General features: G+C 40.1%; 1 protein-coding gene across 1 annotated transcript in view; it reads left to right on the top strand.

The window, feature by feature from the left end:
- WDR64 (WD repeat domain 64) overlaps positions 1 to 27,072 on the top strand; it is a 122,906-nt gene that overhangs the window by 32,189 nt on the left and 63,645 nt on the right. Inside the window, exons 6-10 of the mRNA XM_034766871.1 lie at positions 313 to 423; positions 3,274 to 3,488; positions 4,227 to 4,361; positions 7,769 to 7,848; positions 15,646 to 15,785. Of these exons, the coding sequence (XP_034622762.1) occupies positions 313 to 423; positions 3,274 to 3,488; positions 4,227 to 4,361; positions 7,769 to 7,848; positions 15,646 to 15,785 (681 nt within the window). The remainder of the gene's footprint in view (positions 1 to 312; positions 424 to 3,273; positions 3,489 to 4,226; positions 4,362 to 7,768; positions 7,849 to 15,645; positions 15,786 to 27,072) is intronic.

Here is a 27,072-nt window from a genome sequence, read left to right as displayed (position 1 = left end):
TGATCCTATTAACCTAGTCCATAATGGTCACTGGCTTTCATCACCAAGCCATGGCACAATCTACAATTTCTAGCCCAAAACTGTAACAATAGGTCAAACAGAAGTGCATTGGCAAAACTACATTACACAGTGTCTACTGACTCTCTCTGGTTCTAACAAATGTATAAGTTGTAAATTCTTCACTTTCATGAAATCAAATGTACAAGAAACTTAAAATAAAAGGTCCATATCCTATGATTATTTGTATTATCCTAGCACTTAGGAGCCCTACTCGTGGACTAAATCTTTCAACCATCCCTTTTCTTTCATCAGGATAGTTCCTGGGTTACTGGATGTGATTATCTTACTCAGCTCAAACGGATTGTTGCTGTAACTGAAAGGACTGTTGTCGTCTGGGATTATAAATCACAAGGCAGCTGCCAGGTATTGTTTTGGATCATGCAAAAAGGTTAAAGAAAACCTAACACACTCAAGAAACCTCTGTGTTCACATCATATAGCCCTGTTCCAACTGTCTGGTACGGTGAATTCTATTGAGTGACAATGAGTTCCTGCAGAAGAGTTAGTAAATAAATAACTAAAATGGCCTTCCCTCTGCAACAAGTGAAATGTTTGAGGCTTCAAGACTAGTGTACAAGTCTTCAAAAGAAGTTTAATACAGCCTTCTTTTGGAATAGCTTGATAGTGTGATGGATCTATTAAGCCAGGGGACTACAACTCCTATCAGCCTCCCCACTACCCATCCTCTTCCTCATGGTCTGTAGTCAGTCTGTATCTGATACAGAATCCTGTAACCTACTATGTACAAGAAGTACATGATATGGTTTCAGCAGTGTGATTTGTGCTAGAAGAGAACAAGAAACAGAAGGAAAACAGCAACAAAGGTTGCAAAAAAAAGGAAGGAACAACAAAGATTACAGACAGAAGGAATAGCAACAAAAGTTGCAAACAGAAAGAAAAAACAATAAAGGCTGCAGGATCTCATCAACATGCCACTCTTCAATGCCCCCAGAGAACTTCAGCTTTGACAGACCTTCACAATGGACACACAGAAAGCAGTATTTTGCAAGATTTTGAATTGCTACAAAGCTCCATAGGAAACTGGAAGTTTCAGGTATCTTCTTTAATTTATGCTATGGGGAAGCAGGAAGAGTATTTCTTTAAATCCTTTGACTTTATTGAAGACCGTCACAAAGATGACTATGAAAGCGTTCTGGATATGTTTGATGGACACTTTAAACCTCAGAGAAATGTGGTTGGGCAAGTTTTCACCAGAGAATCCAAGAACCAGGGAGCTGTGTTGAATGTTTTATAAATGTTCTGTATCCATTGGCTGACAACTGTGATCTTGGATTTGCAAAACATGAAAATATCAGAAACAGGCTGGTTACTGGGATAAAAGATAAAAATCTTTAACAGCAGCTACCATTAAAAACAGACCAAACCCTATCCACAGTTGTACAGATAGCAAAGCAGTCTGAACTGGTCAAACAGCAGAACAAAAGGCAGGAGCAACTTGAAAAACCAGAAACTCCCAGCCTAAGAGGGTAAAATTCCAGTCAAACTCCAAAGCCTTTCAGTCTGCTTGCACAAGATGTGGAAAAATTCATAGCCCAACAAATGTATGTTTCACTGGAGGTTCAAGTGTAATAAATGGACAAAATATGGTCATTTTACAGTTTGCTTCATCAGAGCAGTCAGGGAGTTGACTCATATAACAGACAATTAAGAGTCATTGTTTATGGATCTATCACATGTGATGACACAAAGCCTGCCTGGAGAGTGAAACTGAATATTCATGGAAAGCTTATAGACTTTAAAATGGACTCAGGAGCAGACATCACAGTCATCTCAGAAGGGACTTACAATCATCTTCAACCTCTCCTAGAGCTGAAGTCACCTGACACAGCTCTGACTAGCTCTGGAGGTATTCTGAACTGCATGGGCCAGTTCATCACAGAAACAACCTACAAAGACAAAAGCTTTGCATTCAGAATGTACGTTATCAAAGGATCACACACTAACAGCTTTCATTATTGTTTATGAAAACTACAGCTCCATTTGTGTTCCTTTACAGTTCTCCCATGTGTCTTTGGAAAAATCTGTAGTTGTAATGAACAATATTTTGATATATGGGTCTTCGATGGAAGAACACAACAGAGCCCTCAACAAAGTTCTAACCTAATCAATCAGTTCAGACTGAAGCTAAATAACGAAAAGTGTGTTTTCTGCCTACCCCAAATCAAGTTTTTGGGACAGAGAATAAACAAAGATGGAATGAGTCCTAGCTCTGAGAAAGTAAAAGAAGTTCGAGAATTGAATGCACCAACTAATGTATCAGAACTTAGATATGTACTTAGTTGGTTTTGGTCCTGCTTTGAGCAGGGGATTGGACCTTGATGACCTCCTGAGGTCTCCTCCAACCCTAATATTCTATAATTCTATGATGCAAATTGCCTTGGTCAATATCTACAAGACCTTTCTATAGTGACAAAACCATGGAATGAACTATTAAAGTCCTACACATCTTGAGTATGGGTGTCAAATCAAGAAATTGCCTTCAAAAAGGTAAAAGAAATTATCTCAAAAGTATCAGTTCTCAAGTCCTATGATGTGAACAAACCCACAATGGTCAGTTATGTCCTAAGTGTTGCATTGTTTTAACAACATAGCTCTGAATGGAAGCCAGCTGCATTTTGCTCTCTCACACTCACAGAAGGTAGGCATAGCAAGTACATATTTTATTGAATACAAAAGGAAGTGAGGCAATAAAGTCAATGAACAGTAGAATCCAGATGATTCAAAATCCCACTACAGAACCTACCCCAAGTCTAACAGGCTGCCAGCATGTCTCCCACTTCTGTTGGTCCCTGTCACTTGACTTCTAATACTATACCAGACCACATTTTTCCTGCACAAAGAAACAACAAGTTTTTAAACAAACCAGATCCTAATTCACAATATACTGGCACACCATTTAGCATGATGAATTCTCCTGTTATATTTATTGTTAATATTTTCTAACCCAAACACAACAAAATATCTTTAATACTCAGGGTGAAATCCAAGCTCCGGTGAAGTCCATAGCAAAACTCCCATTGATTTACCAGCTGCATGAGTCTATGGTATCACAAAACAGTTGGAATGGAAGATTTTGAAAACCCTGAGACAAGCATTAGATGTTGATATAAATGGATGAGCATGGTAGAGACTATGCTCAGTTGCTTTTGGGCTCATGTGCAGTATCAAATAAACTCTTTACTGTATTTCACAGGATAATTGCTTTATCATCAAACCAATGGAACATTGTCTGCTCTGTGTTTGTACGGTGAATTTAGGAGATCAGCTAGCTAAGGATGACATCCTAATGGGAGATGATGGGGGTCATGTCAACCTTTTTACAGTGACCAGCGATGACTTTGGACTAAAGCAATCAAAAGCCAAAAAGAAATCACAATTGCAGATCCTGGACTCCAGGAAATTCAAGAAGTAAGTTGTTTGTAGTAAAATACTATCACTTTAGCAGTTTTCATCAAATAACTAAACTCTGGTTCTCTATTATCTGTGCTTCTAAAAGTGCTTAAAAATGGACCTTGCCTAACATCAGAATGAAAATAGCTTTTAAAACAACGAGCCTGATTTTCTAGCTGTTGTGTGATGGCAACTCCATTGTGTTCAATGGGAGATCTGCACACAGAGCCGCTACAGAGTAAGAACCAATGGGCCCAGTTCACCACTACTTTAGTCCAGTTTTACCCTGGTGTAACTATTGTCCTCTATTAGATGGAATCAGAACTATTTAGTTGTGTGTCACAGGCCCTACTCTGTCTCCATATTAAAGAAATATGTCATTATGTCCAGTATTCGATGCCTGTGGCTTTGGAGCTGGTGGATCTAAGGCAGTGGTGGGCAACCTGTGGTCTGCAGGCTGCACGCAGCCCATCAGGGTAATCCACTGGCGGGCCGCGAGACAGTTTGTTTACATTGGCACGGCAGCCTGCAGCTCCCAGTGGCCACGGGTTCGCTGTTCCCAGCCAATGGGATTACCCTGACAGGCCGCATGCACCCGCGGGCCGCAGGTTGCCCACCACTGATCTAAGGTATCTCACCTCTCTTGCTATGAATTGCAAGTGTTCATTGTGTGCAATTTAATGACCACCTGGCAGTCCTTATTATTATCACACACACACATATATTATACAATAACCACCTACTTTTTCTCCCCAGTATTAAACGAAAACTCCATGATGACTGGGTTGTGAAGGTTAAGTTTATCTCTGCCCTGAATTGTTTTGGATCCTGCTCCTTAGACAGTGTTCATTCGTTCGTTTTGGATGACTTAAAGAGACTAGAGGACAACTTGTAAGTAGAGCCATGCATGTCATAGTGGAACACAAACTCTTCATTGAAAGAGCCACATGGGAGATTAGTACATTTCAAAATTCTACAATTACAGTAGCTCTGTCTTTTGTAAAAGATGGCTAATTAAAACTAAGACATAATTGGAATTAGTCATGCAAAGCTCTACAGAATGAGCCCTCATAAAAGTATATTGGTTTTTGCTCATTAACTTTTAAATGCCAAGGACTGTCCATATGTTATTTTCTCTCACATAACCTTTAAAAATAAATTTTGTTAGCAAGGTCTGTCTGCTTTGGGTTTTCATCAGTAGGCACATTTACCAAGCAAACAAAACAACTGGATGATTTTATCTGAACTGCTGTAATAACATATTTTGAAGAATAATGCACATTGCTTTCCTACTTTTCTACATAAATTCAAATATATTGCACATGAATTCATTTGCTCATGATGAAAATGCATATATGAATATATGAAAAATAGATAAGGAATTAAATATTTTTGGTAGTGGTGTTTAACATGTAATTGAACTCTTATTAAAGAACATCATTAATGACGCTATAAAAGCCATGGTTAAATTGGCTCTGCTACTTAGATTTATATCAGATTGTGATTTTGGGAAAAGTGAGTTATGACAAAATTAAGAAATGAAATAATATGGACATACTAAATTTGACATGAATAGAAACTATAAATAATACTTTTCATGCAAGGATCTCTGAACATTAGATCTGCTCACACCCTCTTTGTCAGGTAGAATTTTAAGGGCAGAAGTGAGAATTATGATCATATAGTTTCACTCATTGCATAACACAGGCCATATTCCCAGTAATTCCTGCATCAAGCCCATAACTTCTGGTTTTATGGGTATTCTGTATATTTTTTTAGATGACAGAAGGTAAAATTGACCAAGATCACTCACTGGGTCAGTAGCAGGGCCTGGAAATGCTATTTGAAAGTGTTCAGAGTTTTAGAAAGTTGAAAACAATCCCAAGAAAGATGAGGAGGGGGAGAGAGAAAGTGTCAAAAATACAGTGGGAGGTGCATGCACCACCACTGTATACTGTGTTATATATCATTTCAATGCAAAGGTTTCTTTGTTTTTGTTTTTTGTTTTTTTTTTTGCATTAAACATTTATTGTACACGTGTCTCCAGTTGTTGGAAGAAGTACATTTCCCTAAGGAGCTTCAGACAGGAGCTAGATGAAATTATATTTAGACATTTGCAGAATACACAAATGTTAAAATGAAATTTGTAACCCTAAAACCAGAAATATATTAAATGACCATTCTGTGTAAGTGATTGTGGCTCAAACATTTAATTACATGATGCAAAAAAAATGACTATCCCAATTAACTATGGAACCACTGTTGCTGTTTGGTTTCGGAAGAAAGCTTGGTGATCAGTGTAGTTTTTAGTTATCCTAATCCTTACGGAACTGTGCCGTTTCTAGGTGGCTAATGCCTGGAAAGGGATTGTTTTCTTTCTTTACAAAGAGGCTAAGAGGGGGAATGTGTGGCAGGGATCAGAGAGGGTGTCTGGTTGCAAGGATGTGGGATAGGTCTGGACTCGTATCTGGAGTGAATGTTACCAGCCTTCCTGTTGCAGGCCATCCTCATTCCTGTAGGAGAAGGTAGGAATCACTCCTTGAAGAATCAAGTAAGGATTATATAAAAAACCTCTCCATTTTAAGAATTAAAAAAGAAATGGCAAAATCCTAAAATAAACTACTTGAAGCTCACATAAGGAGTTGTTTGCTATTTTACTCCATAACCAAGCATTCAGATTCGTTTAATCCTGTAGTGAGTTCCACACAGTCGCATGGAATCTGACTGCTCGGAGCTTACTGCAGCATTAGGGATTTAGAGTTTATTACTACACCCAGACTCTTGTCTGCTCCTGTGTTATCAGTGACACTACTTAAACTGTACTGAAAAAAGACTCTCTTGGCTGTTTGGCTTAACCATTTTTATAGGAAATTGCCTCATGCAAAGAATTAAATTCTTCCTTTCTATTACCAAAAACCAACCAGTCACCCCAAATATATCTCCCAAAACCTCTTGTGCTGCATACAGTATGGTATTGCCACCCTCACTTCTGCGGTGCTGATGGGGGGCGCTGCCGTCAGAGCTGGGTGCCCAGTCAACAGCTGCTGCTCTCCAGCTGCCTAGATCTGAAGGCAGCGCAGAAGTAAGGGTGGCAATACTATGACCTCTCTAAAATAACCTTGTTGACCCCCTGTAACTCCCTTTTGGGTACAATTTGAGAAATGCTGGTCTCCTCCATGAAATCTGGATACTATAGGGTAAAAGCACACAAAAGACCAGATTTCATGGGGGGAGACTAGATTTCATGGTCCGTGACGTGTTTTTCATGGCCATGAATTTGATAGGGCCCTACATGTTGACCTATGTACACTCTGGGCATACTGGCAATAACCAGTATTTCCTGCCATTCATTTCCACACCTTAAATTGGTATTTGTTGGATTCAGGTTTTTAAGAAAACATTCAGACTGTAGCAATCTGCATGGAATTTGGAGGGAGGAGTTTGGAGGAGACACAATGAAGTCAGTCTGTGTGTACATGGCTGGAATGCTAACTACAGTTGCATTACCTCTAAAAAGTTCTCTTAATAAAGAGCTAGTTTAGTTTTGGAAACATGGAATCTTCATATGTTATTACCGAGCATGCAATACAAGCAACATAGCCCATAAACCAGTTGTATCAAAGCAGCACTAGAGAGGCTGCACTTGATTTGTGTAACATTGAGGCTGTCACTGCCATCCTAGTTTCTAATATAGAAAGAGCCACTAGTTGTAGAATTCAGTACTCCATCTTGAATTTGACTGGAATATGCTTGATCAAGATGAAGTATGTTTCCTGGGACCTATAGTCTCCAATGATTTTACAAGTATATAAAAAATTAGTTTGACTATGGCTGCAATTTAGGGTGCTATTGCAAGGGAATGAGGTACCTTTGCTACAGGCTTATATTGTGTCAGCTATTCAAGATAAGAAACCATGCTATTTCAGCTGAAAAGCTAACCTGGTCCAGTTTTATTGCAAATGCTAGTTACTGAATTTAAACAACTGTATGAATCAATTTCCTTTTAATAAGGTACTGCCTATGTTATATATAGAAATACTTTAGTATTGTGAAAATAACCAGTTAAACATGGTATAATACTATCTGTCTGTTTTGGCCAAGAGTGTCCAGCACAGATAGTCCCTCTTTCCCATCCATACTGATTTTTGTGCCATCAGTTCAATCTGTGTGTCTGGCTAAAACAGCCTTTGCCAATCCCCACGGAGTATTAAGTCTTCAGGAAAACAGATTGGAATTGCTATAGACTCTACTTTGACCAAAATTTCCCACCTGATCAAATGACTTGTTAATCGTTACAGACCTGTCAGGGAGTTTTCTGTCCCAAGAGGAGTTAATGCCTTCACATACTGTGGAAAAGCAAATATCATTGTTACTGGGGGTAAGTAAAATGTTTATATTATATATGAAGACCCAGTAATGTTTGTCAGTGTTTTCTGCCAAATAGATTCATTGGTTGTATTTTTTCACTAAATAAACCCCAATAATAATAATAATTTAACAGGCTGGTAATTATAATAAGTACTTAAATTGTAAACTCCTGGAGACAGGGACTGTGTTATGTGTGTACAGTGCCTAGCGCAATGCGGCCATGGTCCCTGATTAGAGCCTGATTAGCAAAGTGGTGAGTGCTCAGTCTGGATTTGATTCACACATTGCTTCCTATGTCTTTAATAAAAGAGGAGAGACCAGGTTTGGGAATACATAAAATGACCCAGCCACCTCTCCTAACTGCAACACTGTTTCCTTACCTTCTCCCACCCACTGTCCCTTATGAGTTATGACCTCCGGATTGCATCTTCACCCTTCCACAGTGACTTCTCTCCTGCTGACCTGAGAAATGCTCCCTAACCTGTTCTTAATGGTTCCCTCTTACCACCCTTTCTGACCCAAGAACTATTGGCTTCAATCAGTGGTGTGACCCCCCCATTTCTTACTAATCTCTATGTTCCTTAAAGAAGGCTGCAGGACGGATGCACTGTCCAGTCCATTTCTTCCCCAGTGGTCAACCATATTTTACATTGCTGTTTCACTGCCTAGAACTACTACTCCCACTGTGCTCTGTCTGCCAATCCTCCTTCCAGACCCCATCTGTTTCATCCCACTGTGGTTCCCTATCTCTCTCCTGTCCGGCTTTCTCAGTTTTAAGGTTAAGCTGTGTAGCGTGTGCCTATATGATGAAAAAAGGTGTTTTTTAAAATCAGTTTAGCTTAATCAAGTTAGTTAAACACAATTGGAAACACCGCCACAACACCTGTGTAGACAGTTTGACACCTTTACAATCATGTTAGCTGGTTGTTTTGTAGCATTAACACTCAAGCCTATGTTGGGTGTTAAGGGGCATTTGCAACTGTGTTAAGATAACTTCAGTGCAGGGGAAAACACCCTTCTTATCATGTGGACAGGGCCTAAGGCCTGGTTTACACTTTAAGAGTTGTACTGGTATAACTATTTTGGTTAGCAGTGTGACTTTTTTTGTTAATTATCAAAATACTTGTATTGGTGAAAGTCCTAGTGTGGACACAGTTAGACAGGTACAAAAGTGACTTATACCGGTATAGTTATTTCCCTTCTCATAGGTGAATAGCTCTTTCTACCAATATAACTGGATCCACACTAGAGGAGATTGTACCCCTTTAACTGTATTGGTATTGTTAAAGCAGTACAGTGTTCTAGTGTAGACAAGGCCTAAGTGCTTGCAGGATCAGAGCCTACGTACTTTTCACATTTACAGATATTATTTGATTAATTATGCTGATAGTTGATCAGAAATTGTATTTAATGATGTGTTTTATTCAATTGTTATGGTTTAGTTAGATTTTTGTTACAGTATTGTGAGTTATAACTGATCATTTTAAACTGGTAATTGTTTATTTATATGAGATGAATAATGGATATCAGTTGATGTTACAGATTGCATGATGGTTGGCTTTTGTCCAAGTCCTGAAACTCTGGTATCAATGAGGCTCTTCCTCCTCAAAGGAAAGGACACTTTTTAGGCTCTAATGAAGACCCTGTGTTGAAATGTTAGCCACAGTTGGCTGATTAAATAGTGACTGTTTCATTCACAAAGAGTGAAGGGGGAATGCAATCTAAGTTGAACAAGTGGAACTTTATTAAACCCTGTGAACTGCTCTGGCCATATGGCATAGTTGCTTCAGGCTAACTTCCCTATTCCTGTTGGTGTCCTGTCAATAACTGTACCTCCCAGGAACACTGGCACCCTACCTCCCCTTCCAATGACCATGATACAGTTAAATAATACAAATATTTTATCATTTTGATTTTGCAATCTTCACTTCCTAGATAGAAGAGTTTATTTTTGTACAAAAAGGTACAGAAAACCTGGAAGGCACAACAAAAGGATTATTCCTTTTATGTGTCCCCCAAAGGCTCTAGAGTCATGGCTTTAGACAAGTATAAAACTTCTGTTTTTTAAATTTAGTTTGGGTAACTTTCCAGTGCTGTATGCCCTTGGATCTACACAGATTGGCTTCTAGATGGATATAGTACCATAGCAACTTCCTTCCCCAGCTAGCTCTTTGACATCCAAATCTTGAACAATGCAGTATTAAAATACTTTACCCAACTTATTACATTGAGTTAAATGTCTAACCCTTCAGCCTTTGAGGGATCGTCTTCAAACAAGTGTATCAGGATACAGGCATCTGACTCGCGTTAGTTGGACACACCTACCACTTAAAAAGTTTAACCCTAGAATTCACAGCTCTTTAGGACAGTACAGTGAGCACAATAGGCACAACATGTGCTAGGATTTCCATACAGTATGACTGGCATTGTATCTTACGGCTAGTCTACACTAGAAGCATTACATTGGCACAGCTGCAGCAATGCAATCTCAAAGCACTGTACAGACATTTTAAATCACGTAAGGCAGACACCTTTTGAGAGAAGAGTAGCAGTAGAAGGATAAACAATGCAATGCAAACTGAACAACAGTGTAGGGGAGGGAGATATTTTGGCCAAGGACACTGGGCCTAACTAAGGCTACGTCTACACTACACAGCTTTTAGCAACATGGGTGTGTTGCCACAGCCGTGCCACTAAAAGTCGCACCATGTAGCCACTGTTTGTTGGCTCTCCTGCTGACAAAAAACTTCCACCCCCCCAATGAGTGGCGTTTGCGTTGTCAGCAGGAGAGCGCTCCTGCCAACAATGTGCTGTTCACACTGGCACTTGTCACACCAAAGCTTTTGTCTACTGGGGGGAGCGGCGGTTAACACTTCTGAAAGACAAAAGTTTTGTCATTCAATTTCCAGTCTAGACATAGTTTAAAAGTATTGGGGGATCTTGAACATCCACCTAGAGCAGACAGCTCTGTTTTTAAGGTCTCATCAATGAAAGCCACACTCTCCTTTATTTCATTTATCTTGGAAGTGTAAAGAGCTGAACTGAACCTACTGGGATACAAACCACTGGTTCCATGGAGTCTAGGTATATCCAAGCTAATGTTTGGCTATCTGATCCATCCCCTTCCAGCTCATCTTTTCTTATGAATGAGCTTAATCCCCGTGCATTTCATGTCAGGGTATTTGATCCTAGAAGCATAATTGGACCATTGAGAGACCTAATCGTTCTTCCCACTGTCCTGGTGAGCTTCTGTAACTCTGCTGTAGCAGTGGGGTTAGCAAGTATCTCTTCAGTGCTAGGGATCAGTAGAGCAGTAGCTCATGAAAAGGGGAGAGAACAACCTAAAAATCAATCTTATTATTTAACATAAGCAACAAAAAAGAATTAAAACTATTTGACCAATTGAAAATAGCAATAAACAAAACCCCTTGCACTTAAGCAAACACAACAAAATGGAATGGATTTTATTGATAGGCTTTTCTGTGGCACCTGCTCTTCATGGTAATACCAGAGTGCATAATAGACATTAATGATTTTAGCCTCATGCAACTCTCTGTGTTAGGGGCCCTGGATACACATAGCACTTCCTCCTCCCTGCCATTTGTCTGCTGCCACGGTCAGAGCAGAGGTGTTAAAAAGCCCCATTCCTGTTCATCTTCAGAAATGTAATGGGAGGGGCAGTCTTCCTGCTCAGAGACAGTCTGCTGTTCCCCATCCACTGTCACTTGAAGCATTATTTTTTCCATACTGAACTCCTAAGGTAGACACAATTAGGGTGCTCTTTGCTCCTGTGACACCTGATCTACTGTCCCTCTCACTGAAGGCTGCTATCAGCCAGAGTCCCTCCCTCCTGTACTCCTCCTGCAATGTACAGGCTGAGTGCTGCGCTCCTGAACACAGTATAAACAAGGCCTCTTGTTACTCTATGGCAAGATGGACCTAAAACCTACAGCAAAGTCCCTGGTGCTACAGCCAACTGGGACTTCAGGTGCAGAACTCATTAAACTCAAAAATGGAAGTTTTAAGGCACTCAAATACAAGCAGTTTACTCTCTAGGGAAGGCTGGTCTTGTAGGCAGGTACTGGTTTAGTACTTAGGAACAGTGGGTTCAAATCCCATCTCTGCTACGGTCTGTCTGTATGACCTGGGGTCTAATAAGGGATGTATTTTTCAAAAGAACTATTAAATTAACTAAAAGGATATATTGGCTAATTTCTCTGAAGCTTGGCAAAGAGGGAGCGTAAGGCACAAATGGCAACTATTTGCTCAACTCCCAATGGCCATCAGTGGGAGAGGGGCACCTAACAGCCATTTGTGCTTTTGAAAGTCTCCTCAAATGCTGTAAGTTGTTCGCTAATTCCCACTGAGAACAACGGGCACTTCTGGACACTTCATGTGCCTAATGGGAGCTGAGCTTTCTTTAAAATCTGGCACCAGCTGCAGATGCTGAGCACTTTGGAAAATTTAGTCTCTCTCTGCCTCTGTTTCCCATCTGTAAAATGGGCAGCACATTTATTTCTCCAACCCATTGTCTGCCTTGTCTATTTAGATTGTGAGCACTTTGGGGTAGGAATTTATGTGTGAGTGGCCAAAACCTAATATGATGGGACCCTAGTCTAGGTTGGGGTTTCTAGGCACTACCATAATACAAATAATAATTTGTGGTGTTTTGATATTCAGATCCATTTATTTTATAGTGTTCTCAGATTCCCAATATACTGCAAATGTTGGTATTGCAGTCACATAGCTCCAGCAGAGAGGTCACCCTGGAAGAGAAGCTGGGGTTTTGGCAGATGTGTGGGGGATAGATGCAGATGTTCAAAAACATGAGGAGGGTGACATTGGTGCTAGGGAGTAGTGGCATCTCCTCTTTCCATCCCCATTGGGTGCGGGAGGGGAGAGAGAGAGAGACCAGTTTAAATTCAGTGGTGAGGATTGACTTTCTCCCCAGCAACCCTTGAAAACAGCTAGCTGCCCCACTGCGCTCTGTATCAATGTGTCACTGCATCAACAATAATGGATAAACCCAATAGCTTGATGAGTATCAGAGGGATAGCAGTGTTAATCTGAATCTGTAAAAAGCAACAGAGGGTCCTGTGGCACCTTTAAGATTAACAGAAGTATTGGAGCATAAGCTTTCGTGGGTGAATGTCCACTTCATCAGACGCAAGTAATGGAAATTTCCAGAGGCAGGTATAGATCAGTATGGAGATAACGAGGTTAGTTCAATCAGGGAGGGTGAGGTGCTCTGCTAGCAGTTGAGGTGAGAACACCAAGGGAGGAGAAACTGCTTCTTTGGTTGGATAGCCATTCACAGTCTTTGTTTAATTCTGATCTGATGGTGTCAAATTTGCAAATGAACTGGAGCTCAGCAGTTTCTCTTTGGAGTCTGGTCCTGAAGTTTTTTTGCTGTAAGATGGCTACCTTTACATCTGCTATTGTAATCTGCTTGATTGAAGTGTTCTCCTACAGGTTTTTGTATATTGCCATTCCTGATATCTGACTTGTGTCCATTTATCCTCTTGCGTAGTGACTATCCAGTTTGGCCAATGTACATAGCAGAGGGGCATTGCTGGCACATGATGGCATATATAATATTGGTGGACATGCAGCTTAGATGTGCACCAATAGCTTATTGGATGTGCACCAATAGCTTGATGTTTCTGATAACACAACTAGTAGTGAAATAGCTAACATGGACTTGTGAACGGTTGTCTTTGGGCTTCAGAGCTATCCCATTGAGATTAATGGGATCAGTTCCTTCTGCTCTGAGACCTTTTGTTTCAGGCTATTTGCACTCTGAGTCAGACATCCCTGCATTGGCTTATTCTTGGTTCACATTTTGTGCCTATAGATGAGAGACTTAACTTCTCAAAAATGAAATCCTAGATTGTGGCGCACAGCTATGTGGTGACTTAAAGGAAAAGGGGCAATTACAGTCATTTGTGTGACCACATCATTGTATTATATACCAGTGGCTAGTGACAGCTAAGATCTGACGGTTCCCTGATGAACCAGAAAAATGAGCAGACTTACCCCTTCATGTGTCTCCTAACTGGACTTACGAATATAATGATAAATACTGCTTTCCACATGCACAGTGCCTTTTATCTGAAAATCATTTACAAAGTTACATTATCTTCTCCATTTTAACAGATGCCCTCCCTTGGCCTTGTTTTTCTTACCCAAAATTACACATTAACCAAGTCAAGAACTGATCTCTGATCTCCTCTCTACTAGTCCCCGCTCTATCTAAAAGGCAGTGAAAGACTGGACCAGTATGATGTAACAAACCCATACTGGCCTAATTTAAGCTCTGAGAAGCCACAGTTGAAACACAGCTGATTCATTACCAAATGACAGATTTTTTTTGTTTCCCTTTTGATTTCTTATGGGCCAGAATATCTGTCTTCAGAGATTGGCATTTTATTGGGTTCCATCTGCTAGGAGACATACATATTTTCCCCAAAACTTTAAACCATCTTAACTGTAAAACTGTGTGTCTTCTCATCCAGATTGTTTTGTATAATTTAGCAATTTGGTGAATTACTGGTATTTCAAACAATGCCAAAATGAATGCACTGGAATACTCCAATAGACCAGTTACTATATTTTTATAGGATGACAGTGGTTGCTACCTGGTTAAGTATTGGTCCAGCTGTGAAAGGTTTACATGCATTCTGTTGACTCACTGAGGCAGATGACTTATTGCCCCACCTGGGTATAAAAGAGCAATGGTGTCGTCCTCTCTGAGGAGAGAATGAAGTGGTCCTCAGGGAAGAACTCTGAGAAGATTTGAGTTGACATATCTTTTTGTTTTCTTTGTTAATAGAACTAAATTCAGGTAGAGGGTGAGTCTGGGTTGTTGCTCTGTATAGAGTGTTTGTATAGCAGGTTGGGAGAGGCACTAGCTTATACTCTGAATGGCCCAGGTCTAGAGGACAATACATCTGTGCAGTCTCTTCCTAAAAAGCTTTAAGATTATACTTCTCAAAGTAAATAACAAATAAAGTTGTGTGAAAGTTGGCTGACTTGGTTCTGAGGGTTGTGTGAATGTCCTCCAGTTTTGATCCATGTGTTCTTACTCTCTGAGTTCTGCTTCAAGTTTGGAGCAACTCAAAGTAAAACTTAATGATAACTATCAAGTTTTAACTGGTTTAGTGTCTTAAGCTATTCAGGAGGGGCTAAGTTGATTTTTACATGGTGCTAAAGGCTTCTCAGTATTTAACTGTTAATAAAGCCATAAATCTGGCATGATTTTGATGCTACACCACAAATATGTTAATGTCTGTTTGAAATTGGGCCCAGGTTCTCTTTAAAGGCTTGTGAAAAATAGCAAACTTTTCAACTTAGCTGGCTTAAGCATTGGGGTTTGTATGAGAGCCAAAATCCAGTTGTGCTGCTGTTGCTTTGGGTTTTGCTGGAAATGTTTGAAATAATTAGCAGCAAAAAACTACTATATAATAAGAGGACCAAATTTCAAAAGTGGCTTCCTAAATTGTGTGTAAACATCACATTTCTACAGGTGAGTACAAAAGGCTTGATTCTTATTTACACCTTTATACCACTTTGGCAACATTAAAGGGCCTTAAAGAGTGAGTTAAGTACACTTTAAGCAGTGTAAAGGTGTCTAGAGGCAACTGAGCATCAAGCCCTTGGTATGAAAAATACAAAGATTTAAGCAGGATTTGTGTTTGCAGTCCTGGCAGCCATCTTTTGTAAAACTAGGCTGTCTATTCAGAATCTGTTTTGTGATAGTCTGCATGTTAGAGACACAGAATGGGTCACAGATATTTTCTGTTCACAGGTGATGATAAAGTTCTCCGTTTATGGCATCCCAATATAAACACCAAGCCAGTGGGCAAGTTGTTGGGACACTTATTTAGTGTCATGGAGATTGTCACAAATGAAAAAGATCAGCACATTATTAGCCTTTCCACTGCAAAGGTAAAGTACTGTCCCTTAACTTCATGAGAACCACTGTCATGGTATAGTTACTTGTATAGTTAGTTACACTTTAAGTTATCTCTGCAGATGATATTAGGTTTTAATTGTTATTACATTTTTATTAGAGTATTTCACACTGTACACAATATATTAAACTCTTATACATGGTTCATAAAGGATTTTCCTGCAATGAAATAAGTACTTGTTTTTTAAAAAATATTCAAATTATTTTATACTATGAACCAAGGCTGCAGGAGTCCCGGTGCCTCCTGTGGGACTCTGGGAAATAGTCTCTGAGAATTTAACATGCTTAATTAACTTAATTCTGTTCTTTAACAGTTATCAGACACACAGATGAACACGACGGGAAGAGTCAACATGGTTTTTGTAAAGGGAAATCATGCCTCACTAATCTATTAGAATTATTTGAGGGGAGTTGACAAGAATGTGGACAAGGAGGATCCAGTGGATATAGTGTACTTAGATTTTCAGAAAGCCTTTGACAAGGTCCCTCATCAAAGGCTCTTAAGCAAAGGAAGGAGTCATGGGATAAAAGGGAAGGTCCTCTCATGGATCAGTAATTGGCTAAAAGATAGGAAACAAAAGGGAGGAATAAATGCATGCAGATCCGGTCACCCCATCTCAAAAAAGATGTATTGGAATTGGAAAAGATACAGAGAAGGCAATAAAAATGATTAGGGGTATAGAACAGCTTACATATGAGGAGAGGTTTAAAAGGCTGGAACTTTTCAGCTTAGGAAAGAGACGACTAAGGAGGGGAATATGACAGAGGTCTATAAAATCATGACTGGTGTGGAGAAGTAAATAAGGAAGTGCTATTTACACCTTCTCAAAATACAAGAACTAGGGGTCACCAAATGAAATGACTAGTCAGCAGGCTTAAAACAAACAAAAGAAAGTACTGTATATACTCGTTCATAAGCTGATTTTTTTTTTTTTTAGTAAAATAGGGAAGCACAACAAAATGTTTTTCTCCATTTTCAATCAAAACATTTTGATCTTCTGAATCAAAATATTTTCATTTTGGTTTGTTGAATTGACGGGGAATGCTTTGTTTTGAGTCAGTTCAACATTAAACAGGCAGCCCAGATGTGCCTATCTTTAGGATGTAATACAGGCACAGTACAGTGTTTGCTTTTGGGGGTGGGGGTGTTCTGCTGCTGCCTGATCGGTTACTTTTGTTTTCACTTGGTGTCTGGTTGACCTGTCAGTCTGTCACTCCGATGCTTATATCTTTGAGTTTCTAATGTACAAGTGACTCATGGGAGTTCAGGTTTCCTGGGCCCTCCTTATCTCCTATGGGCCAGCTCCCTGGTTGGACTATGTCTCCTATGATGCACCTATATCTACACGACTTCCATGATGTACCATACAGCTTGGTCAGAGGAGAGTTCATATTACATTACGAGAGCTGTAGTATTTCCGGGAGCATGGTCCATAGAAGGGAATGGGGGCTCAAACTATGATTCCCATGGGGCAATGTGGTACAATAGGGAAATGCAATTTAATGTTGAGCTGACTCAGAATTAAGGGTTTCAGGTCAGTTCAACAAACCAAAATATTCCAATTTGGGTTGACCCCCTTCCTCCCCCCGAAATTAAATCTTTTGTTTTGATTTTTCCAATGGAAAATCAATGTTTTGGCAAAACTGAAGTTCTCCCATGAAAGGTTTTTGAGTTTGTGGAAACCTACATTTTCTTTCAGAATTCCCAACAAGCTCTAATTCTTAGCTTCTATGTATTGATCTGTTAATTAGCAGTGTAATGAGGGGGAAATAAAGAATACATCATGAGTCGCCACTTGGTATGGAGTCCTTCACAAAAAGTGGACTCTGTACTGGCAAGATCTAAAGAAAATAACTTGAAAGGGCTTAATGGAGCAAAGTATCGATTTAAGTGAAAAACAGACCTTCTCTTTGATGTCAAACATTACATGCTGGCTATACGAGTGGGAACTCTCACAGGAAAAGCTATCAACATGTTAGGTTTGTTCCTGCTGTCATTGTACTCAATGGGAGTTCACTGTTTGACTTCAAAGGGAGCAGGATTGGGCCTTTTCAGTATACATCTTACTAAATCTCCAAAAATAACACTATTGTTTCTGATTTTGATTCAACGTTATATCTTCATCTGAGCCAAACAAGCATCTCTTCCGTAAACCTTAGGTTGTGCCAACACTAAATCTTAACATCAGACTCAGAAAGCCCATTACTTTCCTTTACTGACAACAAATGATACTGGCTGGAAACAAGACAGTTGCATATATTCTAAAAATCACAAGTTTGTTCTTTAAGGTGATTAATTTTCTCTTCTGGGCTTGTTTCCCTGGATGATTTTCCTTTGAAAATAAATGACAGCCTGTCTGCGGACCTTCATCTATGATAGTCCTTAGCTCAACCAAGAGGCACCTTAGAATCCCTCATAAATTGATTCCCCCGTTCTAAAGACTTCTTTCTATATAGAAAGGAGAATCAGGCTACATCTACACTACAGGGGGGAGTCGATTTAAGATACGCAAATTCAGCTACGTGAATAGCGTAGCTGAATTCGATGTATCGCAGCCGACTTACCCCGCTGTGAGGACCGCGGCAAAATCGACCTCCGCGGCTTCCTGTCAACGGCGCTTACTCCCACCTCCGCTGGTGGAGTAAGAGCATCGATTAGGGGATCGATTGTCGCGTCCCGACAGGACGCGATAAATCGATCCCCGAGAGGTCGATTTCTACCCGCCGATTCAGGCGGGTAGTGTAGACCTAGCCTCAGTCTCCTTCTGAAGAGATTACAGCTGGGAAGATGGGGTTCATCTGTTTCTTCGCATAAACTAACACTCAATTACAATTTTCCAGACAATATTCAGAAAGTCTAACAAGGGGGAAGCTAGTGAAATCTGAAAGTATGCGACAACCCTGACCTTTACTCCTCCTTAAAATAAAGAAAGGTGAAAGAGATCAGAATTCACATAGGAGGCACTAGGTCTCTTCTTAAAAAAAAAATAGTACTATTCAAAAATACAGTACTGTTTGTGAAACCCCATCCTAAATGGTTAGTGTCTCAGCCTGCCAAAATTACCTAGACTTTGGTCACACTAAGCAGACTGCACTGCCTCTTGTTTTTGGCGCAACAAGGTATTGTCTTTGAGCACTTCTATAATGCCTTCCTCCTGAAATTACAAATCTCTCTTCCCCCCCCACTCCCCCAACTTTATACATTGCCTTTTGATTAATAGGATTTTATTATTTCTAAATCACCTGAGTGAAATCCTAGCACCACTGAAGTTGATGGGAATTTTACCATTGTTTTTAATGAGACCAGACTGCCACCTCTGCAGATGACAAATATCAAATTTTATCTTGAGTTTCATACACATTTGATTTTTCCCCACTCTACAAGTTGAGCTAGACCGAGTACACTAGTATCTAAAGCTGCATGCCTTCTAGTTTCTGTATTGATGGCACAGCCTTGAAATTTGCCTTCAGCTGCCTTTCTTGTTAGAGACATTTCAGGAAAACGTTTCTCCAGTGCACTAGCCTCAGGCTTGTCTTCGTTTCTTTGAAGCCTCTTTTTACACAGTATACACTTTATTTAATAGAAAGTTAATAACTCCATAGTAGGCCAAGAGAAATAGCCTGTAAAATAACCAATAAGTCTGTGCTGATGGGTGCATGGGAAGGAAGAGCCTTCAAACATGGTGCTGTTGACAAATTCAAAACTTGGTTAAAAATATTTCCCTTTTTAGACCCAATTCTGTACTTTCAGGCTGCAGTACTGCATGCCCAATAATCAAACGTTCATTGTAATATGGACTTTAACAGGGTTTTGTCTTAAATTTAGTTTGAGGAATATCAGGAGAGAGCATTCATTTTCATCACTATTTCCCCAGCACTGTCACTCCATCAGCCACCTGAGGCAATATCTCTTGAGATTTACCAACCTGCCTGCACCTCTCCCACAAGTTGCTGGTACCTCTTACACTCTGGGTGCCTGGTACTGGTCTTTGGGCATTTACTTGCAATGTGATGACTCTCAGTAGCAGGGTAATTTCATGTTAGGACAAAAAAAGGAATAGGGAGATAGCCTCTGGCTCTCTGTCATCCTCCTATGGCAATGGCTGCCAGACAGATTAAAAGGTGGTTTGATTGCTTTGTAGATGGGAGCAAACTGTGTTTTAAATGTGTCCTCAAAATGCATAGCCCATTCTGCCCTAGGCATTAGTGTACTTTGGGATGATGGCTAGTTCTAGTACACACTGCAAGACCGAAACATGTTTTAACTATGTTTGGCACAACCACGTTATAACTGAGCTTCTGACATTGCTGTTTGTACAGTGTAAACGGGCTGTTAGATCATAAATTCTCTGCAGGGAATGTATCCTACTTTTTTGTAAAATCTATTAGAGAAGTTGAAAAAAACATGTATGAGAGATCAACTATTCTTTCAAACTTTTTAGACTCATACTATAAGACCTGTGTGACTTTATCTATTTAGAGTCAGGATCAGCCAGATGTGTCACTAGCAAATTATTTCTCCAGTGGAGTATTCCTTCAGTTCTTCCAAAAGGAAAAATCTAACTGCTCACTCATACCTCAGTTCAGCTACTTCATGACACTCCCTTAGGCTCTGATCCAGCTAATACTTACACATATTTTAATTTTATCTATGAGTAATCTGACTGATGCTAATGGGACTACTCAGATGCATACTGTTACTCATGGGTGAGTTTGCAGGATTGAGGCCTTGCACAATAGGTAAAGTTGCCACCTAATAAATGATATTGAAAGGGAGAGATGTTTTCAAGCCTGGAGTGCCAAGTTATTAACAACTGTATTGAATGATTAGGTAATTCATAGGTGGCCAAAATGAGACTGATGGATTAAAGCTAGCCTGAATTTATATAAAGTGGTCTGTGTCTGCTCCATGTTCAGTACAGAGATGCAGTCCATCTATAAATCCCAGCATGCAATGCTCCAGTGTCCTGGTTTAGTTCTGCAATGTAATTCTGTATTAAAGATGAGTGGTTACAATCTGCTGTTAAGTGAAAGTTGAGTGCTTGGATTCCAAATATTGTCAGTGTAATCCTCATTTGGGCAATATTTGGGTAGTTGTAATAAATATCATTATTAGTGGACATCTGTCTTAAGAAAAATTGAATGAAAAGAAATCAGCAGCAGGCATGTTTATATTTTTTCTTTTTAAAGCTACATATCCAGTTCTGCCAAAAGCCTGAGGGCTTGTTGGTAGGAAATTATTTCTGATAGAAGATTTGGGAGGTTGCTGCTTCCTGCTGATGAAATTATGAACGCCATTTTCTAGTGTTGAAATTGTACCTGATAGCGTGAGAGGGGTGGTTTTTTTTTTTTTTTTTCCTTCCTGACTTTTCCCAAAGGCTGTTTTCTTGGATTTGCGTCATATGTATAGCCTTGCCATCCACTGATCACTAATTCACTTGCGTATTTTATTATTCCGTGATCTCTGTACCTTAAGAAAAATCAATGGAGGGATTTTTGTGTGTAACAGTGAGATAAATAATATTAAATATGATTGCTTTTTGTCTGCCAATTGGTGACTCGCATTCTGGGGATAATTTATCCAGTAGCATAATTAAAATGGTGATAAATTTCACTTTAAGTTCATTTTTAGTTACATTTTGAAAAGATGTGAGGTTTGTGAGAGAGACACTAAGGGAGAGTCCCGATATATTTAGTTCTATACAAAAAATACAAATATTGTAAGGATGTGGCTAGTCTACTTTGTTGACAGTCCAACTGAATGCCAAGCAGTCACTCTTGTTGTTCATTGGCCTGTGAATACAAATAAGAATTAGCCACATGGGGGGGTGTGACAGTGTAAATGTATTCTAGAAAATCTTCAAAGCAAAATGTGAGTGAAATACATTGTATTAATTTGTATGTAACTTGCTAATGGATTTTGCTCAAATGAGAGAGGCTCAGGCTTTTAGTGCTGAAAGTACAAAGTTCAACCCTTGCTGTTAGACCAAGTGGGATCAACTTTTATCTTCTTACCAGAAAGGTGGTGTTACTTATGAGAGGTTCAAGAGCCAGTTCTGACCTTTCCCTCCTTCAGCCCAGAGCCAAGGCATTTGGGGACCTCTTGTCCAAAAGGATTATGAGAGAATAGGCTGGGCAACAAAGTGAGCTGAGAAGGAGAGCAGAGATACAAAAGAATTCCCTCTTCTCCAGTAAGAGACCTGAGAAGAGGCAAGATCTATTGTGGACCTGTCTATGTAAGTGAACAGGAGCTGCTGACTGGTCTCTCCAAGCAAAGGGCTCAGGAAGGGTGTTGGAAGAGGCCTAGAGGGAAAGCCAAAATGGCTCAGGATAGTACTGAGAGAACAAGACTATATGGGGAGATTATATTGGGGTAAGGTAGGGTGTGAATTTAAAGCGCTGTAGTTATACCAGGTCTAATTCACCATGTGGACACCCTTATTCTGGACTAAGAGTGCCTTTTTCTGACTTAGCTTTTGCTGCTTTGGAAACCATTTAAATAGGCAAACTCAGCAAAGTACAGTTGGAGGAAGGAATAAGCTATGTCACTCCGAGTTACTTGGGGAACAAAGTGAGGGAAGGGAAGGCCAGGCTGTCAAAGTTCATAGCAAAGCATGCTGGGAGAAGGAAGGCATCTGGGGCCTGTCCCCCTCAATCAGTTGTATGAGGAAGACAGCACCAAGAAGGAGGTGGCATCTCCACTGAAAGTTATCCTGGAAGGCAAAACATGAAGAGTGCAAATAGGGGCCTAGACAGATTTTTGACTTGGATTAACCACTGCTGTATGGGACTTGTATTCTTGTACAGGCCACAGCTCTCAGAAATACATTTGTCATTGTTGTGTCTTATGGAGTAACAGACATGTAGGGGTTAGACAAACCACTCCATATCTGTCCTTATTTATCCCATCCCTTACCACTTTGTTGTGGTCAGGGGCATTCTGATGCTCCACAATAGACTGATGCATCCAGAAGGGACTGCGCATGGAGTCCGAGCGGAACTGCACCACCTCTGCTACACACAGGATTCTCCACTGCAACGGAACAGGTGGCAACAATTACCTCCAAATCTGTTAAAATAAACTCTAAAGAAAAGTCTTTGAACTTGGGGAAGGATATCTCAACAGCCTTGTCTATAATGCTCCATGTGTTGGACTGATAGGTTGCCAATACAGGAAACATTCTGGAGATTTATACAGCACAGGAGAGTTAGGGTCACTTCGGATGAAGAGAGTCTTAAACCATCTTGTAAAATGTGGATTAAAAGTGTTCTGGTCTTCAGGCTGTAGATTACATTTTACTTAGCAGTTAATTTGTTATCTCCTGTAATCCTCTGCATCCTACTTTGTAAAGTACAAATAAAGGTGGTGGAGGTTTGGAATTTCAGGGGTAGCTGACCATTCCAGCACACTCCCAGACAGTCACAAGACCTATGATTCCAAGCCAGCAAGGTATGTCTTCACTGCAGAGTTACCCCTAACTCCTCTACACACACACCTACTTTGTTTTTAATCCAGGCTACCTGGCTCATCTGGGGTTTTCACTCCAGCTAGAAACCTGTCCACTTTGCAGTGAGGATGTGATGATAGTCCTCCAGTGCCTTCCCACAATTCCCCACTCCCTGCCTCCTCCGTGTGTGCAGAAGGACAGACAAATTAACCGGAAAAGAATCAGAGCGGCTCAGTTTACTGCAGTGCTAAGAACCCTGGATGTGCCCCCAGAAATCCTAGTGACACATGAGAGTCCATCACCAGTGAGGACACAGTTACTGGAGTGTGGCTTTGCAGTGTGGCTGCTCACAAATGGGGCTAGGCTTACGCGGGTGCTCTGACACCCCAAGTTAACTCTGCAGTGGAGACCTACCCTGAGGCTGAATGAATCAATGGAGCAAGTATCACAGGGGTATTATCTTAGATGGTCTGGCTGGTGGATTGGAAAAAAAACATCTGAGGCCAAAGACATTCATGCTTAGGCCTTAGAACACAGGCCATCAAATGATACAGTCATTAGTCTTGGCACACACAAGTCCCATTGACTTCAACAGGAGCTGTAGGTGCTCTTTGCTGCTTAAGATTTGGTCTATGATGACTGACAAGTAGCTCATTAAGTCTTCTACTTAGTTTAAAAACGGGTGCTGTACAGTAGTCTGGCAAAAATGCCAAGAAAATGTCATCTGAGATGCAAAATCTGCCCTCCTCTTCTTCCTGTAATGATTAAGAAAATTGTAATGAGATTTAATTTTCCTGTTTTAAAAAGGAATGGATAAGGGGAATTTTTGCAAGGCAGGTATATAGAATAAGCATCTGAAGAAAGGCCTTTTTCCGAGTGCTTTCTGTGAAGTTCCATAGTGAAGGAAATGTTAAAGACCCAACATTTTTCACAAAGTGGAATTCTTGTTTTCAAACTAGCCCTACTGTACCCTGGTGCTCTCCAGCCAATTCCTGTTGTAGTGCAATCTGAGAATTCCAGTGCTGCTGGAATTTAATCTAATGAAGGAGTTGTTAGTGTAGCGGAAACTGCTGGAAATCTGGTAATAGAGCATTAATCTTGTACCTGTGTGCACACTTGGCTTTACTCCACCCAAGACATTGTACATATAGACTGAATAAACATTGGCTATTAAACAGATTTCATTTAATCTTAGCCACCAAGGAAACGCTTCCATATTTAGTACAAAGAAGGAAAGACTTTGACAGCTTGAAATTCTGAAAACGTTTTCAGCAGTTTACTTAAAAGGATCAAATGGAAACGAAACTGTCCCAAAATTAAGCTGTTTCTGTCATTGTACAAACACAGGGCGAATAGGTAGCTCCTGCCCCAAAGATCTTACAATCGAAATTCATTTTAATTTAAATTCCTACACTGCTGGTCATTGTCACATCTGTTTATACACAGAATGTGTAATACTTAGCGCGTGATTCATTTTATAAATCTTATGTGGCAAATAGAAATAAAAGACTCCATGCACAGTTTGGCACAGCTTTGGTTGATGGGCAGCTGCTGTTCAAGAGTGCTCCAGGACTAGAATATCTCTGGGGATCAGGATAGAAAAGAGGCTGAGTGGCAGAACTTGCTTGGGGAAGTTTGCACAGCAGCTGCAGGCATCATGTCAGGCTATTGGTAGTGCTGTAATAAGCCCTCACTTTCATGAGCAATAACTTGGCTCACAAAATTAAAATACAAAACTAATAAATGGACTAATTATTAAAAATGTATTTCTTCCTGCTGTTGTCTTGCATTCGATATGACTGCAGGAAATATGAAAATGCTTCTGTAAAAAGTCAGATACAGCTTTTGTAGCAATTCTGCCTCTTTGGGCCAGACATAAGCCAACCTTTAACATGAGGCACAGATGGATGATAAGCCACATGTAAAAGCTATGTTATAGATACCACAGATGTGACTAAGATGCCATGCTGTTTCAGGGCTATACTGCTGTACAGCTTACATTCTGGGGATAGACTCTGAATCAGGTTTGAGTATCCAAAAATTTGCCTTTTTCCTATTTTTTTTTTTCTTCAGAGTAAGCGACACACGTTCTTTAACAAGTGAAAGATCACTGAGTTTTAACAGTTTTGATTTACCTAGATGTTCGTATCAGCCTGCATGCAACTCCCAAGATCAGTTTGACTAATTGCACTGTTTTATTTCAGCTCAAAGAGGAGCTAAAGATTTTCCTTGGTCTTTCTGCTCTGAAATTTGCAGCAACAGAGTCAACTAAACATGCTGATGTGTGATTATATTCTGCGATTATTTCCCCAATATGCAAACATGTGTAAAAGCCAAAAAAAAGGGGGAGGGGGGCGCCCGCCAACATTTTTTTTGCTTCGGGCGGCAAAAACCCTAGAGCCGACCCTGTATGCAGAGACTCATTTCTTAATTGTTGTGTATATTCTGTCCGGCTTGTTATGAGAGGTGGCCTGAGATTCAACCCATTGAGCACAAGCCAGCAGCTCCTGAGTTCTATTCCTGACTATTGATCTTTAAACCTCTGTGTTCTTAGGCAAGAATCACATCCGCCCGGCTTCAGTTTTCCATTTTGAAATATGGGGATAAAAAAGAAATGTCTCTAGCATACCCTCTCCTGGGTGCTATGCAGCTGGAGTGATTTGCATGTAGACCTTAAAGTTGAAAAGTGCTATAAAAACGAGTGTATCATGGTGGCTTAGTTTTAATTACTTTAATGGTGGTAACATAGACTTCAGTCTTCATAAAACAGGACCAACTTATTTTGTCAGCTGTGTATTTTTTTGTTTTTGTTTGAAAGCCCAGCTTTGCCTGCTTTTGGTGTGTTGCTGATCTGAATGGATTTAAAGTGACCTCTTCTCACACTGATCAACTCTGTTCACATGACTTGACTGTGCATTAGACAGGTGGTTCCAATAGCACAGATTACTCAGCAGGTCACTTGTGTCTGCAGAGAAGTTCTTCGTGGGGAGGGAGCAGAGAGAGGGGGGGAATTGAATCAAGGACGATACAGCTTGTCAATAAACATAAGTCTCCAGTATAAAGAACCTTACTGAATAGGGCAGTCCTTAAACAAGCTCTCTCTCCAGGTGGAAGAATGACCTATATTTACAGTGGAAATGCCTTACATCATGCTAACTGGGACACAATTTGCAGGCACCAAATTTTGTATGTAAAATATCACAGATGCTGCATCGAATAATGTACTTGTATTCTGACAAGTGTAGTTCAGCTTGAATTTATGATGTTGCTCCATACTGTACTAGTGAATTCACTGGCATATAGTTTGTAAGTCGTAACACAAGACTTCATAATAATTGTCATTGCTTTGCTAAGAAATGAGGTGAGGAGAGTGTGTGTGTGTGATAGGGAGTTCTGTTCTAATTAAGTGCTTAAAACACTACACCTGTCACTCTGGTAGCTGAGCACCTTTTGATGGTAGTTATGGTCTGCACATTAGCAAAATGAGAACTAGCAATATTCTCCTTTATTAGCTGACACTTAAATAACAGTTGTACAAACTGTGTTCTGGTTGTGGTGGAAGATTGTTCTAACAGGCTAGGTATGCACGCTTTCCAAATAAACTACCATTTCCTTCGGCAGTTCCCTCACTTGCACTGTACCTAAAAAGAGCTCAGTGGAAGGTATTACTTATTTCCTTTCTGTAGTAAACTAGTTTAAGAATCAGAAAAATAACTTTAGTGAATAAATACTAATTGGAGAAGATAGTTTGGAAATGTCTAATGCCAACAGTCCTGGAGTCCACAGGTAGGGTTAATGTGACACTTCATCCTTC

The sequence above is a fragment of the Trachemys scripta genome, chromosome 3 (assembly GCF_013100865.1).
Source record: "Trachemys scripta elegans isolate TJP31775 chromosome 3, CAS_Tse_1.0, whole genome shotgun sequence".
Taxonomy (NCBI): Eukaryota; Metazoa; Chordata; order Testudines; family Emydidae; genus Trachemys; species Trachemys scripta.
The sequence above is the reverse complement of the archived record's forward strand: the minus strand, read 5'-3'. Positions and strand labels throughout refer to the sequence as shown.